At 39.0% G+C, this 17,299-nt stretch overlaps 1 protein-coding gene across 3 annotated transcripts; it reads right to left on the bottom strand.

Moving 5' to 3' along the window:
• Positions 1 to 1,255: 1,255 nt before the first annotated feature.
• On the bottom strand, positions 1,256 to 15,641 carry LOC139416752 (neurofilament heavy polypeptide-like). Of its 3 annotated transcripts, XM_071165791.1 has the most exons (14): positions 15,522 to 15,641; positions 15,032 to 15,096; positions 14,661 to 14,742; positions 12,591 to 13,009; positions 11,120 to 11,299; positions 7,903 to 7,962; positions 7,118 to 7,147; positions 6,708 to 7,007; positions 6,508 to 6,585; positions 5,662 to 5,703; positions 4,591 to 4,632; positions 3,919 to 4,056; positions 3,036 to 3,242; positions 1,256 to 2,850 (listed from the first exon to the last, which is right to left on the bottom strand). In XM_071165791.1, the coding sequence occupies exons 2-14, from the start codon at positions 15,056 to 15,058 to the stop codon at positions 2,797 to 2,799; spliced, it is 1,659 nt and encodes a 552-aa protein (XP_071021892.1). In that variant the 5' UTR covers positions 15,059 to 15,096; positions 15,522 to 15,641; the 3' UTR covers positions 1,256 to 2,796. The 3 variants fall into 3 exon arrangements, with proteins under 3 accessions (XP_071021892.1, XP_071021893.1, XP_071021894.1); XM_071165792.1 differs by lacking the exon at positions 6,508 to 6,585; XM_071165793.1 differs by lacking the exons at positions 4,591 to 4,632; positions 5,662 to 5,703; positions 6,508 to 6,585.
• Positions 15,642 to 17,299: the final 1,658 nt, after the last annotated feature.

Here is a 17,299-nt window from a genome sequence, read left to right as displayed (position 1 = left end):
TCATAGTGTAGAATCAGGTGAGCTGGTGTACTCTTTTTGACCATTTGCTGGTGTTTTGTGGTGGAAAACTGAGCATGTCGAGAATTCTCACTTAATCATCAACCCTGTCATTGTCAACCCTGTTACAGTCAACCTTGTTACTTTATTTGACAATTACTATAGTAATAGTTTTATTAAACCTCTTGAGATGGGAGAATGTGTTTTAATTGCATTGAACATGTGCTCTTTGTGAAAATGTAAACATTAGGTGAAATCAAATGTTTTTTTGTTTTTTTTTACCAAGTTACACTTCTCAAAAGACAGAAGTGGTGGAACAACCCAGCTGCTGTTTTACTCCTGGTCCATCATGTGCTACCATTTACTTCAGCTCTTCTGAAGATAAATTGTATTAACTCACTTCTCTCAGACACGTTAGTGTTATATGGTTACTGTCAGAACAAAATGTGATATTGCATCTTAAATTGAAATGATCCGCATGAGGAAAAGGACAGACAATGGACCAAATAACCCTCTGTTACTACCATACCCGTAGCATCGCTCCCTTCCTTCCTGTCTTTTTCCCGGCCACTTCTTGGGAAATGACTTTGATGCACAATTTGAACTGATCACAGTGATTACAGGGGGCAATGCAAGTATAACAGTGCTTCAGTTAACAAAGGAGCAGTATGAGTTACTACTTCAGGAACATTGACTCATCACTTAAAGGTGTATGATCTCAGACGCAGCCATCTAAAACACATTCCTCCACAGACAGAGGACTCCATGATGCAAACTCTGCTATGAATCCCCACACAAATTAATATTAGGATACTATAAAACGATTAGAGTCACTCCTTTATCACAGGCAAGCTTACAATCCCTCAGATCAGCCGGTAAAATTATTTGGTTGTGTGGATTTTTCATACTATGTAAGGCTCTCCTTTCTTCTCATCTAACATGAATGCCTGACCAAGTTGCTTGGGTAATTAGCAAGGGTGCTGTTTAGTGTTTGTATTTAACAAGGTGTGGTCTTCTAACATAGCTGAGACAGCTTGGCTCCCTACTTCGGGAATACAAGATGTGTTGATAAACTTGTTGGGTCATGTCTTTTTCAGGTATTGCAGCACTTGATAGTCCTGCTTGATAACATTAAATCAATATATTACAGGGACATTTAATTTCACTCTAAATATGTTTTCATATTTCCCTATACTGATAGCTTTTGACCTAAATTGTGAGATAGAAAACAAGAAAACAAATAATTGTATACATTTATTCTCTTAACAGTTACAGAAAAAAATAGCTTTAAATACCCCCTAGAGTTGATCAACGCACCCGTGCGTCAATCTAACATAATAAAAACAAATATAGAAGTAGTTTTGTGACACACCAAAAAATGGGTTAAATATGTGTAAATCCTGAACTTTATTACATCTCCTATATGTAGGACAGACAATTCAAAAACATATTCCTTATTATTTATTTTTGTACTCTGATTTGCCATTTATGAGTGTGTTATTCAATGCATTTCTATAGGTTGTAGCATTAAAGGCCAAATTCAATATTTTACCTAAATGAAAAATTAAATAGCTAAAGGATCCATGGTATGATCTTTAAAAGAAATCCATATGTTAGCTCAGTAGAACCCCCCCCCCCCCCCCCCCCCATATAGCCCATTGCAGGTTTTCATGATTCGGAAATTGCTGTCACAATAAATATTCTACTTCCAGTTCATCAAATTATAGGTGCAGAAATTAAGAGACAAGATACCCAAGATTATAACATCTGCATTCAAACAGGGACACACATGTAAAGCAGTGCACTCAAATTAGAACAAACCTTTATACTTCAGTGAAACGTTAATCAAATATGATTCATGACTGTGCAGTTAGCTATATAGACTACCAGATGATCTGTGTAGTTCCCAAAAAAAGTAATGATTGTGAGGTCCCCCTGTGTATGATTATAATCATAAATTGTAATTTAGTGTTTGGCATATATTTGCATCCGTGTACAGTTCCTGCAAAGTTTAAAGCCTACATTGTAGATTGCATGTGTCTAGCCTAAATAAAAAAATCTTGGCAGGAATATCCACCATTTCACCAACTCCTCCATTACATTTTGAGTTTATTCCATTACTATCTCTCTATCCCAAGCTAAGCTTTATGCATCTCTTCTCCAATAAGTCCTATGAATGTATCTGAAACCATTGCATGCACTCCACAAGTTCTTCTCAGACTAGTAAAATGTGTATATGAAGAGGGGAACAAATATGCTAAACGTAATATTTGCATTAGATCCTTACACATATTAATATGTTAAAGCAGGGGTGTCAAACTCATTCCATGAAGGGCTTAGTGTCTGCGGGTGTTTAGTTTTTAAGACCTTAGACAACCAGGTGAGGGGAGTTCTTTACTAATTAGTGACCTTAATTAATCAATCAATCAATCAAGGGAGGAACAAAAACCCGCAGACACTCAGCCCTCCGGGGAATGAGTTTGACATGTATGTTAAAAGAAGGGTACATACTGTATAGAAAATGGATTTTGCTCTCAGTAAATGTTACAAAACCACTTTTCTCTACCTATCAAGCCTTTAAACCAGAAAATATATTTACCTCCTCCACAAAGAACAATTCTCTGAAATCGTCCACACAGATTAGACTAGAACAGACCAGTCCACAGTCCACCTCTCTCCCTCAAACCACTTGCTCTTACCATCATCCTTTCAATAGTGTGATCAGAAACATAATGTATCTAACAAATCATAAGTTAATTTCCAGATATGGCATGTGAAGTTTGAAAGGGTGTTTCCGTTTTATTTGGTCTTCTCTGGTTCTGTTTGTACTCCTGCATCTGACTGGCCTTTGCCCTGCAAGGAAAGGGAAGGGTCATTTCGCTTATCAATGTAGCTCCAACTGCATGTAAGAACCTACATTTGCTTCCCTCACACTACTTTGCCCAAAGCAATATCTTTCAATGACATTTCATAGTGAAGTATAGTTCATAGTCATAGGGAGTTGCCGAGGCCATCTAGTGGTTGCAAATTCAGCCTACCAGGTTTTTGAAGAACAAGTGGATGGAGTTCCTCTTCTCCAGTCTTTTAGGGAGGACGGGGGAATTCTCCATAACCTCGGAGGGCCCTGACACGGGCTTGCTGTCCACAGCAGGGTCCTCTGGGGCCTTTGGTTCGTCCTTGGCTACACTTGGTTCAGCTACCGCTTCTGCAGCTGGGGCAGGGACTTCCTTTTTCGGCACAGCTGCCTAATTGAATTATGACAAATAATCAAGAGATCAATTTCAAAGTGTAATTTGGGTCATTTAATGTTCCTCTTAAAGACATTGGGCTTCCAATATGATGTTGCCTCCTTGCACTCACCAGTTAAAAAAGCTGAGCACACACATTATCACACTGACTAGCACAATACAAGAGCACAACTGAAGCAATTAAATAGTGGCTGTATAATGGAATGACTACATAAATGGGAGCATTGCTCTGGCTGGTAAACATCATAACATGATGAGAAATTAGAAAGTATCACTACCAGCTGTTTTCGCTATCATGTGTATGCAACATATCAATTGCTGTACCAAATAATGTTCATTATTTATGGAGTATATTTCATTATTTGTGCAGGATACTTCAACATGGTAGTACCAGCATAGCATAAGCTGAACACAGTGAGATCACTCTTGTTAATTTCACACTGGCTGGCAAGTATTGTCATTTAGCCCTTTGAAAGGTTTCTTGAGTTGTCGGACTCCACTTGTTGAAGCTGTCTGGGCTTTTGAGGCCATTTGGTTTAGCAGGTCCTCAAATTATCACACCATTCTGTTATTGTTTATCACATGTACACATTTTCTTGTATTTCCAAAATTACATTTCATGAGTAGTTCCCGTTGAGAACCAAAGTGAGATGTGAGTAAATGTCTGCCTTACCTTTGTCTTGAAAAGAGAAAAGGAAGTGAAAGGAGAGGCTTTGGAGGCAGCAGGTGTCTTCTCTTCCTCCGGTGCAGGTGGTGGTGGTTCTAGTGTGGCAGAGGCCTCCAGAGTGTCCGTCTTTGAGAAGTCTACATTCTTTACCGAAACAGCAAAAGAGAAAACTTAATTATAAACGATTGTCAGGATTAAGGAAGGTGTAAGAGCCCACAAGAGTCCACCACCTGGAAGAACCAGAAAATAACCCACTAAAACAGATAAGAAAGAGATAAGAGGGTGATAAAAATCTCTACTCAGGTACCAAAACTGGTACTGTAAAATAGATATTATGTGGTTTGCCCCTTAGGGCCACTTTATTGCTGAGATGAATGAAACAACTTGTAACTGATCAGAGGAAGCTGGTGAGAGGAGCTATAGGAGGATGTGCTCATTGTAATTGATGGAATGGAGTCCCTGGAATGGTACCAAACACAAACACATGCAAACAACATATTTTACTCCATTCCAGTTATTCCATTCCAGGCATTACAATAAGCCTGTCCTCTTATAGCTCCTCCCACCAGCCTCCTCTGTAACTGATAGCTTGAACACCCATTTTCACCATGCAACCCAACAGAAACAGACAAAGATGGCACGTGAGGATGGAGTATGCCAAGAGTTTTCTCCTTTTACCTGTACTTCCACAACCGGCTGTGGCTCCACTGGTTCCACTGTCTACAGGAGAGCAGAACGATGTTAATCTGAACATGTGCCATATAACTAGACCTTCTACTGTATGGTCTGCATGGCAAAGCACCCATAGGTGTGTAGAAGCACAGTTCACCACACAAATAAAGACACAAAGTCGCACATATACAGTCAGAATGAAAATCTAATTCAGTTTCTGTATGAATACATACAGTCAGAATGATAATGGGTTAAAATTACTGAATTAGATTTTGTTGGATTTCTGATGTTGTTTGGGATGCTGTTATGCTATTTATGTTCACAGATGATGAATGAATAGATGCAGACCTCAGCCCATTCTCCACAAGTCATGCCATCAGTCCAGCTAAATGCAGCACTATCTAAAGTGTGTTGATTCCACATTGAGAAAAACATAAGCAATACAACTCAATGAAAAGTCACAATATGTCACTGGAAGTATCGGGATAGATTTACATTTACAGGAATGCTCTGAGGGACTGCTCTGAGAGACTGTTTTGTTTGATATCTGTATTGATGCTTTGCTCAAGAGAAAGGGCAGCAGTCTGTATGATGTAGCTAGTAGATATTGTACCCACAAGATGCAATGATTTGAATACAGTTAAAGGAAATGAAGGATGTCACAGTGAGCTTAACTCTGTTAGTTTCAAAATGGCTGAATGTTGTATTGTCATACCGCTGCAGCAGGCTTGGCAGGGGCTCTGGCTCCACTTCTTGACTTAACCTTGATTTTAGACTTGAGGCCTATCAGTGCCTCAAATTCAAGCTGGTGAGAGGAGCTATGGGAGGATGTGCTCATTGTAATGGATGGAATGGAGTCACTGGAATGGTACCAAACACAAACACATGGAGAATGTATTTTACTCCATTCCATTGATTCCATTCCAGGTATTACAATAAGCCTGTCCTCTTATAGCTCCTCCCACCAGCCTCCTCTGTAACTGATAGCATGAACACCCATTTTCACCATGCAACCCAACAGAAAGAGACAAAGATGGCACGTGAGGATGGAGTATGCCAAGAGTTCTCTCATTTTACCTGTACTTCCACAACCGGCTGTGGCTCCACTGGTTCCACTGTCTACAGGAGAGCAGAACGATGTTAATCTGAACATGTGCCATATAACTAGACCTTCTACTGTATGGTCTGCATGGCAAAGAACCCATAGGTGTGTAGAAGCACAGTTCACCACACAAATAAAGACACAAAGTCGCACATGCACACATACAGTCAGAATGCAAATCTAATTCAGTTTCTGTATGAACACATACAGTCAGAATGAAAATGTAATTCCGTTTCTGTATGAACACATAGTCAAAATGAAAATGTAATTCAGTTTCTGTATGAACACATACAGTCAGAATGAAAATGTAATTCAGTTTCTGCATGAAATTAATACTTGGTCTGCTGTTTCTTTGGGTTAAAATGACTGAATTAGATTTTGTTGGATTTCTGATGTTGTTTGGGATGCTGTTATGCTATTTATGTTCACAGATGATGAATGAATAGATGCAGACCTCAGCCCATTCTCCACAAGTCATGCCATCAGTCCAGCTACATGCAGCACTATCTAAAGTGTGTTGATTCCACATTGAGAAAAACATAAGCAATAAAACTCTAGGGAATGTCACAATATGTCACTGGAAGTATCGGGATAGATTTACATTTACAGGAATGCTCTGAGGGACTGCTCTGAGAGACTGTTTTGTTTGATATCTGTATTGATGCTTTGCTCAAGAGAAAGGGCAGCAGTCTGTATGATGTAGCTAGTAGATCTTGTACCCACAAGATGCAATGATTTGAATACAGTTAAATGAAATGAAGGATGTCACAGTGAGCTTAACTCTGTTAGTTTCAAAATGGCTGAATGTTGTATTGTCATACCGCTGCAGCAGGCTTGGCAGGGGCTCTGGCTCCACTTGTTGACTTAGCCTTGATTTTAGACTTGAGGCCTATCAGTGCCTCAAATTCACATCAAACTGTTACAATCTGACACACATTTATGTTTTATGTTCTCTTTTACAAAATAGTATCTGCTGCCAAAGAATGCCTCTAAGTGCCTTGTTCTACAGGAGTTGGCTTACCTTTCTGCTGAAAAGTCTGCTGAACGGGCGGTCAGATTTCGGCTTGGCGGCCTCTGGTTCTTTGGCAGCACCCTTTGGTTCTTCTTTTGGTGTGTTGGTCACAGATTGGGCAGCTAGTTCTGCTTTAACCTCCATCTTACATGAGCCTGGGGCTGGGGCTGGGGCTGGCTTTGGGGCTGGGGTTGGGGCTGGGGCTGGGGCTGGGCCTGGGGCTGGGCCTAGGCCTGGGGCTGGGGCTGGGGATGGTGGGATTGACATTCCTCCTTTGGCTGTTGCTGGAGCATCCACTAGTTGTGCAGCCTATTCGAGAGAGACACACAATGGAAAATAGGAATAGTTGATCACCGACATCTAGTTAATAGCTCACAAAACATGATTTATTTATGTTTATTTATTTAGTTAGTACTCACAGTAGTTGTTGTTGTTGGTTGGGCCTCTTTCTGTGAATGTTTGGTAACAACAAACAATAGTTAGTGCTGGTAAAAAGGAGATCACCATTCTGGTTCCGTGAAGAGATCATATATCTTCTTTCTAAATAGCTTGCTTAGAGGACCTGCAGTGGCATCTTTTGCAACAGGCTTCACAGCTGAGGAAGGTGCCCCTTGACCTGCACAGGTCTTCTCAGCTGTGTTTGGTCTTCAGCAGAAGATGGATGCCAATTACGACTACTGACACTACTAACTACTTGTTTTAGGTTCAAGAATCATTGACTTGATTAACTTAATTGGGATTAAATGTATTTATTTTGAATGATTGAATTCGTAAGTTTTTTCCCTGAGGAATTCAATAACAGTCACAATCACAGTCATCCAAAAGTCTCTCAATGTAGATTAATATGTTGCTACTGGAACAGAATAGAATTCAAGTGTAAATGCTAACAGCCGCAATGTTGAATGAGGCCTTATGTTACCAATTAGGTAGAAGGTGATAAGCGTTAAGAGTGAGATGTCTTTCACTTGTTACTTTTTCACCTTTGTTGGTGTAAGCAGTAAGGTAAAGGTAAAGTAAGGCTGCGTCATGAAAAGCTTTCATTATTTTTTTTGATGACTTTACCAAAGGCACATGATTGCATAGCATTACATGTAGACTATACAGTATACTAAATAAACTCTGTGCATAACTGTTTCTGTATTGAATAATTGGATTTGGTGTTTTTGCATAATGCATTATGTTTCAAATAAAAATACATGCTTACCTGGTCTTTTGCAACAGCAGGGGTGGCTGTTTCTTGCTTGGTTTTTTTTGTGGGAGTCACCTAGGTAACACAGAGATATATACTGAGTATATCAAACATTAGGAACAGCTTCCTAATATTGAGTTGAACCCCCCCCCCCTGCCCCCTCCTTAGAGTAGCTGCTGCTTTTGCAACAGCTAATGGGGATCCTAATAAAATAACAAATACCAAATACCTCCTCTCCCACAGTTGCGCCAAGGTGGTTGGATGTCCTTTGGGTGGTGGACCATTCTTGATACACACTGGAAACTGTTGAGCATGAAAAACCCAGCAGCGTTGCAGCTCTTGACACAAACCAGTGCTCCTGGTACCTCCTACCATATCGAGTTCAAAGGCCCTTAAATATTGCCCATTCACCCTCTGTATAGCACACATACACAATCCATGTCTCAATTGTCTAAAGGCATAGAAATCCTTATTTAACTTGTCTCCTTCCCTTTACCTACACTAATTGAAGTGGATTTAACAAGTGACATCAATAAGGGATCATAGCTTTCACCTGGATTCACCTGGTCAGTCTGTGTCATGGAAAGAGAAGTTCTTAATGTTTCGTATACTCAGTGTTTATTGAGTGTCTGTGTACAATCTTGGATGGCAGGCAAAATTGTTCGCTACTTTTTGTTTTCTATAAAACAAATCTAGCATTTAAGTGTATCGTGATGTTTCATAAAAAATATTTAAAATGAAATGTAATACCTACAGTAGATATCAGCAATATCAAAGTATTTTAAGAGAGTTACAGTCACAGGGAACAGTGGAATTACTATTTTCATAGGACAGATGTCTTTCAGTTAGTCATATGCAATGCCTTCAAATGGTATTCACACCACTGGCCTTTTTCCACATTTTGTTGTGTTAGAGCCTGAATTTAAAATGGATTACATTGAGATTTCTTTGTCACTGGCTTATACACAATACCCCATAATGTCTAAGTGAAATTATGTTTCTACACATCTTGATTAATTAAAAATGAAAAGCTGAAATGTCTTGAGTCAATAAGTATTCAGCCCCTTTGTTATGGCAAGCCTAAATCATTTAAGGAGTAAAAATGTACTTCACAAGTCACATAAGTTGCATGGACTAACTCTTTGTGCAATACTAGTGTTTAACATGATTTAGTGTTTAACACCTCATCTTTGTACCCCACACATACAATTATCTGTAAGGTCCCTCAGTTGAGCAGTGAATTTCAAACACAGATTCAACCACAAAGACCAGGGAGATTTTCCTATGCCTCGCAAAGAAGGGCACCTATTGGGAGATGGGTAAAAAACAGACGTTGAGCATGGTGAAGTTATTAATTACACTTCGGATGGTGTATCCATACACCCAGTCACAACAAAGATACAGGCGTCTTTCCTAACTCGGTTACCAGAGAAGAAGGAAACCACTCAGGGATTTCACCATGAGGCCAATGGTAACTTTAAAACAGTTACAGAGTTTAATGGCTGTGACTGGAAAAAACTGAGGATGGAACAGCAACATTGTAGTTACTCCACAATACTAACCTAACTGACAGAGTGAAAAGAAGGAAGCCTGTACAGAAGAAAAATATTCCAAAACACGCATCCTGTTTTCTACAAGGCACTAAAGTAATACTGCAAAAAATGTGGCAAAGAAATAAACTTTTTGTCCTGAATACAAAGTGTTAAGTTCAGGGAAAATCCAATACAACACATTACTGAGTACCACACTCCATATTTTCAAGCAGTGGTGGATGCATCATCTTATGGGTGTGCGTGTAATCGTTAAGGACTGGGGAGTTTTTCAAGATAAAAAATGGAATGGAGCTAAGCACAGGCAAAATCCTAGACAAAATCCTGGTTCAGTCAGCTTTCCACCAGACACAGGGAGATTAATTCTCCTTTCAGCAGGACAATAACCTAAAACACAAGGCCAAATCTACACTGGAGTTGCTTAGCAAGAAGAAAGTGAATGTTCCTGAGTGGACAGTTTTGACTTAAATCTGCTTGAAAATCTATGTCAAGACTTGAAAATGGTTGTCTAGCAATGATTAACCAATTTGACAGAGCTTGAAGAATTTTGCAAAGAATAATGGGCAAATATTGTACAATCCAGGTGTGCAAAGCTCTTAGAGACTTACCCAGAAAGACTAACAGCTTTAATCACTAGCAAAGGTGATTCTAACATGTATTGACCCAGGGTTGCGAATACTTATGTAAATAAGATATTTCTGTATTTAATTTGCAATACATTTGCAAACATTTCTAAAAACATGTTTTCACTTTGTCAATATAGGCTATTGTGTGTAGATGGGTGAGAAGAAACACAAACATCTATTTAATCCATTTTGAATTCAGGCTGTAACAACAAAATGTGGAATCAGACAAGGGGTATGAATACTTTTAGAAGGCACTGTAGCCATTGACATCTACGGTTGTCTAACTGATGGCACACAAAGAGGTCCTTGGCAAAGCACATACAGTACATGCTCTCTCACTGGGATGGCCATTGTGCTCTGGGGATGGCGTAGGCCTTCCCTCACTATATTTTCATGCATCTCAACTTCCAATGGCACAGGCCTCCCTTGTGAGCTCACACTATAGGCTGAACAAAAGACCACCACATTCCCGCATGTTCAAAGGATTTGATTAACATGGGGCTGGGGTTATGTTAACTCTTTATGGAGGCATGATTCCAAAAGAAGGCATGATGAAGAGAAATGACAATAGCTGCCTGTGTAATCATTCCTTCAAGACGTGGTCACTCTTTCTCAGAGACGCCTCTACACATATTTTCACACACAATGATCACTGACAGCACTATACAGTCTTAAAATACAATGACATCACTGATGGAACACTGTTGTCTCATGTAATTATCTGTGGTCCCTTACTTCACAACAGAAGGTTAGGATTACCACACCATAATCAAGCATTAGGCTAAATGTTTTGCTATTCAGAGGCATATTTGGAATTATGACAGCATGGCAAACGTTCTTTTCCATACCAAATAAATGATGCTTCTTCAATAGTGTTTGTAGTGGTTTCACAGTTGGACTTTTACAAAGGCTTGAAATCATTTTTTCTCAAAATAAGTTTACAAACATTAGGCAAATAGATCAAATATTGTGTGCATATCTATTCACTTATGGACCTTACTGTCAAAACAACTCTTTAAACAATACAAATTAAATCCAAAGAAAAATTCAACTTACTAGTGTTTTGAAGAAGTTCATAACTGGATTCTCTTCTGTTTGACTCTCTCCCTCTTGGTTTTCCTGAATATGACTGCTTTCCTCTGCAATTTTGGGGCTTTTGACCTCCTCTGCCTCTGGACTAGGGTTGGGACGCTCCTTTGAAGTCTCTGTATCCTCCTTTACCTCAGCAAGTGGCTCCTATAGACAACGGCAAAGAATGAGCCCTCAGAAATGTGAGTGTTTTATCAGTGAAGCTGATACGCTTAGCAAGGAGTCTGTTAGACGCAGCATTGAGATTGAAGCACAATTCCAACCATGCCTCTGCCTACTCAGGGCACCATCAACAATCATCCTTTTATTAATGCTTGTTTCCACCCACACTCATTGATATTCAGCAATGTTGGAGACTTCTGTCTCTTTTGCTCTGAAAAATGTCAGCAAACTCAAATGTCTTGTTTTGTTTTGGGTTGTGTTGATTTTGTAAGAAAATCCCCCATTCTTATCTCACGATATTTCATTTTATTTGAATATTCCTTAAGGTAATATAACTTAGAGTAATATCATTCTGCAACACCAAGAAAGGATAGTGGCATCTTTCTTCTTTGGGTGGGCTGGATTTAGGTTCCTCTGACTCTATAGAAGCTACATCTTCAAGAAGTTCTTTCATCTCTTCTAGTTCTTCAGCCATTTCAGGTGGGCTTACACTCTCAGGCTCTTGTTAAGGTTGGCTGACACGCTTCACTTTAGACTGTACAGTTCTTATGGGGCTAGATGCAAGTTTTTCAGCCATTGCTGACTCTACAGCAGCTGTATCTTCATTAACACTTGCAATGTCTTCCAGCTCTTCTTCAGGTGCATTGCACTCCTCTAAAGTTTTATCCTCTGTGACTTCTTCACCAATGGCCAGTTCTGTTGTCTCTTTTTCATGTGGGCTGACACTATCCTCCATAGGCTCTTCTTCAGGTGGGCTGACACTCTTGTCTGTAGGTTGCTCGTCGGTGGTTTCTGGGTGGGCTTCAGTGGTTTCTGGCTGCTCTTCAGTGGTTTCAGTGGCGAAAATCAGACAGTAATGGAAGTTGCATTGGAAACAAATGTGCAGCCATCAATATTTTCCAATCCAGTTCAATGGATGATTGCAAGGAAATTATGCCTTCGTTTGTCTCCTTTATAATAATAATCAACAGGGATGTTTGTTAGATCTGTAATAGGCTTTGTTATACACTGGAAAGTGAAGAATGATCTGTGAATTTTTCTCGCAACAGATGCAATATTACTGTAAATAAATGTTGCCAATTCACAGTACACCTCACATTACAGTGGCTATATGCGTAGTTAACTACTTTGGAATAACCAAAATCATTTCGATTTTGAAATGTAACAATCTCAAGTTAGGAGCTGATGATCATTAATTAATTATCAGTACACTGAGTGAAACTGAAATGGAACTAATGCCAACCCAATTTGAAGGGATCACTGATTAGATACTTACAGCTTGGATCCCATCGGTCACAGCCACAGGGACTTTCTGATCTTCTGCAGAACTTTCAATCTCCTCCACAATCTTGTCCTTTATGGGCTCCTCCTTTTCCAGGGCTGGATCTGGGTTGGGGGTGGGTTGAGGCTTAGCTTTCTTCTTGAACAGATTTTCAAAGATGTTCACTTTTTCTTTCGTGCTGTTCTTGGGCTCCTCCTTCTCTTGGGTGGCTGGTTCCAGTTCTGGTTCCGGTGTGTTTTGAGTCTTAGCATTCTGTGTCTCTGGTTCCACTTCTGGAACCTCCTTGATGGCAGACTTCTGTTCCACCACCACAGGCCCAAGACCACTGCCATCCGTCTCCACTATACCTGACTCTTCAGAGGGAGGCAGTGAGGGAGGCATACTGTTCTGCTCCACAGCTGCTTCACTGATAACTGCAAGATATAAGTCAGTTAGTTGGTGTGACAAAGAAAGTTATTTGATATGATTCATCCTTTGTACACAGGCATCATGTAATACCTGACTATTATCTTTTTTATGTCCGGTAATGGAAATTAGCCAATTAAATGTACCTAAACATAATTGAAAACGTAATCTATGTAATCCCTAAAAGTAATTATTTATCATGAGGGCCATAAACAATAACTAGTAATGCTGCATACTGAAAGAAAGGTTAACATCCCAGCTTTCTGGTATTTATTTTAATAAATTGCTCAAGTACACAGTACAAATATGATAAAAATATGAAAAACATGAAATATTTATATCAACAAAACTGTATGAATAATGCTTGAAATTACTTATATGCTTTCTAAATATAGCATAATCAAATGATAAAATAACTAACTATAAAAATTCACATTCCTTATAACTAACTGGAAAAATAAAAATCTGTATGTTTAATGTTAGAGAAAATGAGCATATTTATGTGCTTTGATGTAGGGTTCAGCCAGGAGTTGATGGACAGTCGGAAGTGCGAATGAAATGGTAGGAGGCATATCCCAGCTTCACGGGGTTTCAAATGTCATATCCTACGTCACATATGCACGGAAAGAAATACTACTGTTTCGGTGGGAGCCAGGGCAATCGCTCAATGAAAGCCATTTCGACCTACTATGTCCATGGATCGATTTATAAGGGAAAAATGTCGATCGGAACCGGTACCAGAACCACACTGGTTGTGATTGGGAGTCCCATAGGGCGGCGCACAATTGGCCCAGCGTCGTCCGGGTTAGGTTTCAGCCAGGTTAGGCCATCATTGTAAATACAATTTTTTTCTTATTAACTGACTTGCATAGTTAAATTAAGTTTACATTTAAAAAAAAAAGAAAAATAAGAAGGTCCCCAAAACAGGGGAATTCTAAGAGGATAAATATGATTAATCTTAGTTCCCAACATGTAATTCAGTAGAACATGGGAGGGTGTAGGAAATGGCATGCAACTTTACCAAAGGAGTTTCCTAACGATACTACCTCTATGACTAATCAATGCAGTGCTAGGCTCATTACCCTAAGCTAAATGCAAGCCAAACCTTTCCTTGTGCTGTATGTAAAACTATGTGCTACTGGGGACACACAGGCTAGTCGTGTGAAACAAACACAGTCTGGAAACTGTGGCTGTAGCTGCTCACTTGCTAGTGATTAGATGACCAATATCAATATTATCGCCCTTAAAGAAAAAACATATGTACTTGGCCTGCAAATCCTTGTACAAAACTGTTGATCCAGTGAGACAATATACACAAGGACTGATCAAACATCTGTTCATCCTCTATGTTGAAGGCTACGCCTATAGTTAACATTGAACACCGCCCAATAGCACTGACAGACGGCTGTATTTACAGAGAATTATGAGAGACTTGGATATTGATCCAGACTAATCCAGCAATTCAAGATTGATTACAAGGGATGGTGTTAGTGTCATGTCATCCCATTGGAGTAGTACATAAATAACTTGGTTACCATGATAGACATCATAGACAGAGGTGTTGCAATCAGTTGGGCCCGCAGTTTGGGCCTTATTGATCATGGGGTAACAATCAGGTGACAACAGGATAAATGGCTATCAAATCACTCATAGACACACCATTCTCCAGGCCATTGGATGAGATGCTTACAGCATGGCCATTCAATCCTCCATGCAGGGGCTTTTCTGGAGCCTGCTCAGCCTATGAGAAGAAAGATGGTTGACATGAGCTTCTCTTGTCATCATTGTTTTCATCATATCACTTTCATCATTACTTCATTTTGTACGGACCATCAATTAGTATTAGATGCATGTGCACACGTAATATATCTAATATATTACTGCCTGTAATTTGAAACTTGAAACTACTATTATTAGACAGCAAACACTTCCATTGGGTGTAAAATGCCACAACCAGCCTTTTTTCCCCTGTATTCCAACATTCAAAGTAAAACATGCATGCTGTCAAAGAAGGCTATTATCAAACATACCTTGTTTTTAGAATGCTCATTGCCCATCTTGATCGCAGTTGAAACCTGCAGAATAAACTGTTTATCTGTGTGTGTGTGTGTGTGTGTGTGTGTGTGTGTGTGTGTGTGTGTGTGTGTGTGTGTGTGTGTGTGTGTGTGTGTGTGTGTGTGTGTGTGTGTGTGTGTGTGTGTGTGTGTGTGTGTGTGTGTGTTTGTGTGTGTGTGTGTGTGTGTGTGTGTGCAACATATGTCGTAACATCAATGCTGAGAATGAGATACTTCATTCTTGTATCACAATACTATAGTCTCCAAATACAACAACGAAGTTAGATGAATTCAAATGCGATGATTATAAATATCAATAAATTAGGATACTCATCTTATATAAATGAATATCATTTGAAGCAAAGCTAATAGATACAACTTTTTAAAAAAAAAGCTATAGAGAAGGAATGGACTACACTAAACCAATGGCATTTCGAAGACAAAAGTATTTGAGGCTATGTCTTACCTTGTGCCAACTCCTATGGCAGAGTAAAAGCAGCAATAGCACACCCCTGCTGTGAAAGTTGTGTGTTTACAATCTGTCTGTAGTATTCCAGCTATTAGTGGGAGCAAGTTAGAGATCAACTTGCTGCTTTGCAACCTGCTCAACTAAGAATATGGACATAGGAGTTTAGCCCTGCTCTTAAAGGGGTGGGGCTATCGCTTACTCATCAAAAAGGGATCTATTTGAATACCAAACACACAACCACAGCAAAAATACTCTGTCAACTGTCAGAGCATCTCTGATGTACTCATGCTAATCTCTTGAATTCTCTCTGAAAATGTTAAAATAAGAACATGATGACAAGCTTTGCTTTATCAGACAGATTTAGATGACAATACTGTATTTCTCAAAGAGCCCATGAGAAACTGCAGCAAGAGGTAAACTCATGATGCCTAAGGTGTGGTTGGGATTGAAACAGGATGTGAATGTAGGATATGTGGAACCATTGGAAGCATTGCTTATTTGCTTAGTGGTTTACTAGTAATCCAAATACCTGACACATGATGCTGACTACATACTTTGATATTAAGTTGTTATACATCTTAAAAACAGCTTTATTTTACAGTGTTTTATTTATACTACCGGATTAAATGACTTAATATGACAGAAGAAAAAAATACTTCATGGCCAATATGATCATGAACAAAAGTTTAAAATGAACTAAAATGTAATTGACAGCATATCACCAAATAAATCTATGGTCATGTAGAGTTTTTTATTTGGCCTGAAAGCTGGATTAATTTAGATCAATGACATCACATACTATTATGTATAATGATCCTAACAGTAGATCCTGTTGGACACTGTGCTATCTAACCTCCAAACGAGCTTCAATGCCATACAACACTCCTTCCGTGGCCTCCAACTGCTCTTAAACGCTAGTAAAACCAAATGCACGCCTGACTAGCACGCCTGACTAGCATCACCACCCTGGATGGTTCCGACCTTGAATATGTCTATCGGTAAATAGCCCACCCATTTTTACCTACCTCATCCCCATACTGTTTTTATTTATTTACTTTTCTGCTCTTTTGCACACCAATATCTCTACCTGTACATGACCATCTGATCATTTATCACTCCAGTGTTAATCTGCAAAATTGTAATTATTCGCCTACCTCCTCATGCCTTTTGCACACAATGTATATAGACTCTCCTTTTCTCTACTGTGTTATTGACTTGTTAATTGTTTACTCCATGTGTAACTCTGTGTTGTCTGTTCACACTGCTATGCTTTATCTTGGCCAGGTCGCAGTGGCAAATGAGAACTTGTTCTCAACTAGCCTACCTGGTTAAATAAAGGTGAAATAAAATAAAAATAAAATTAAAAAAAGATCACTGTTAACCTTTTGAATAGATTTCCGCCTAAATAGACATACCGAAACGTATTTATTTTTCATGAGATGGCCATAAACAATAACTGGTAATGATGCATAGTTTAAGAAAGGTCAGGAACTCACATTTCTGGTCAAAGAAAAGTTATTCATTTCTTAGGTGTACTCACCTTTGAGGACACAAGGTCAAATACATAGTACAAATTTTATGAAAATATGAAAAATCATTTAAGATGTTTTTCCTATTACAACAAAAGTTGAGTAATAAGGCCTGAAATGACTTAAATGCTTTCTAAATATAGTAAAAATGTAATTATAAGCAACTTATTATAAGATTCCACCTTATAAAATGAATACGATCCTACTAAGTAACCGTACAATATTGGCACTATGTCATATAACTGA

The sequence above is a fragment of the Oncorhynchus clarkii genome, chromosome 9 (genome assembly GCF_045791955.1).
Source record: "Oncorhynchus clarkii lewisi isolate Uvic-CL-2024 chromosome 9, UVic_Ocla_1.0, whole genome shotgun sequence".
Taxonomy (NCBI): domain Eukaryota; kingdom Metazoa; phylum Chordata; class Actinopteri; order Salmoniformes; family Salmonidae; genus Oncorhynchus; species Oncorhynchus clarkii.
Note: the sequence above shows the minus strand (reverse complement) of the source record. Positions and strands in the feature narration are given on the sequence as shown.

Excerpts from the sequence above, each read along its gene's own strand:
- LOC139416752 (XM_071165791.1), bottom strand. The coding sequence starts at position 15,058 with ATGGGCAATGAGCATTCTAAAAACAAG. Across the intron at positions 7,148-7,902 it reads CTGCTGTTGCAAAAGACCAG|AAAGAGGCCCAACCAACAAC; the intron begins GTAAGCATGTAT and ends AAACATTCACAG. Across the intron at positions 7,008-7,117 it reads AACCAACAACAACAACTACT|GCTGCACAACTAGTGGATGC; the intron begins GTGAGTACTAAC and ends TCTCTCGAATAG.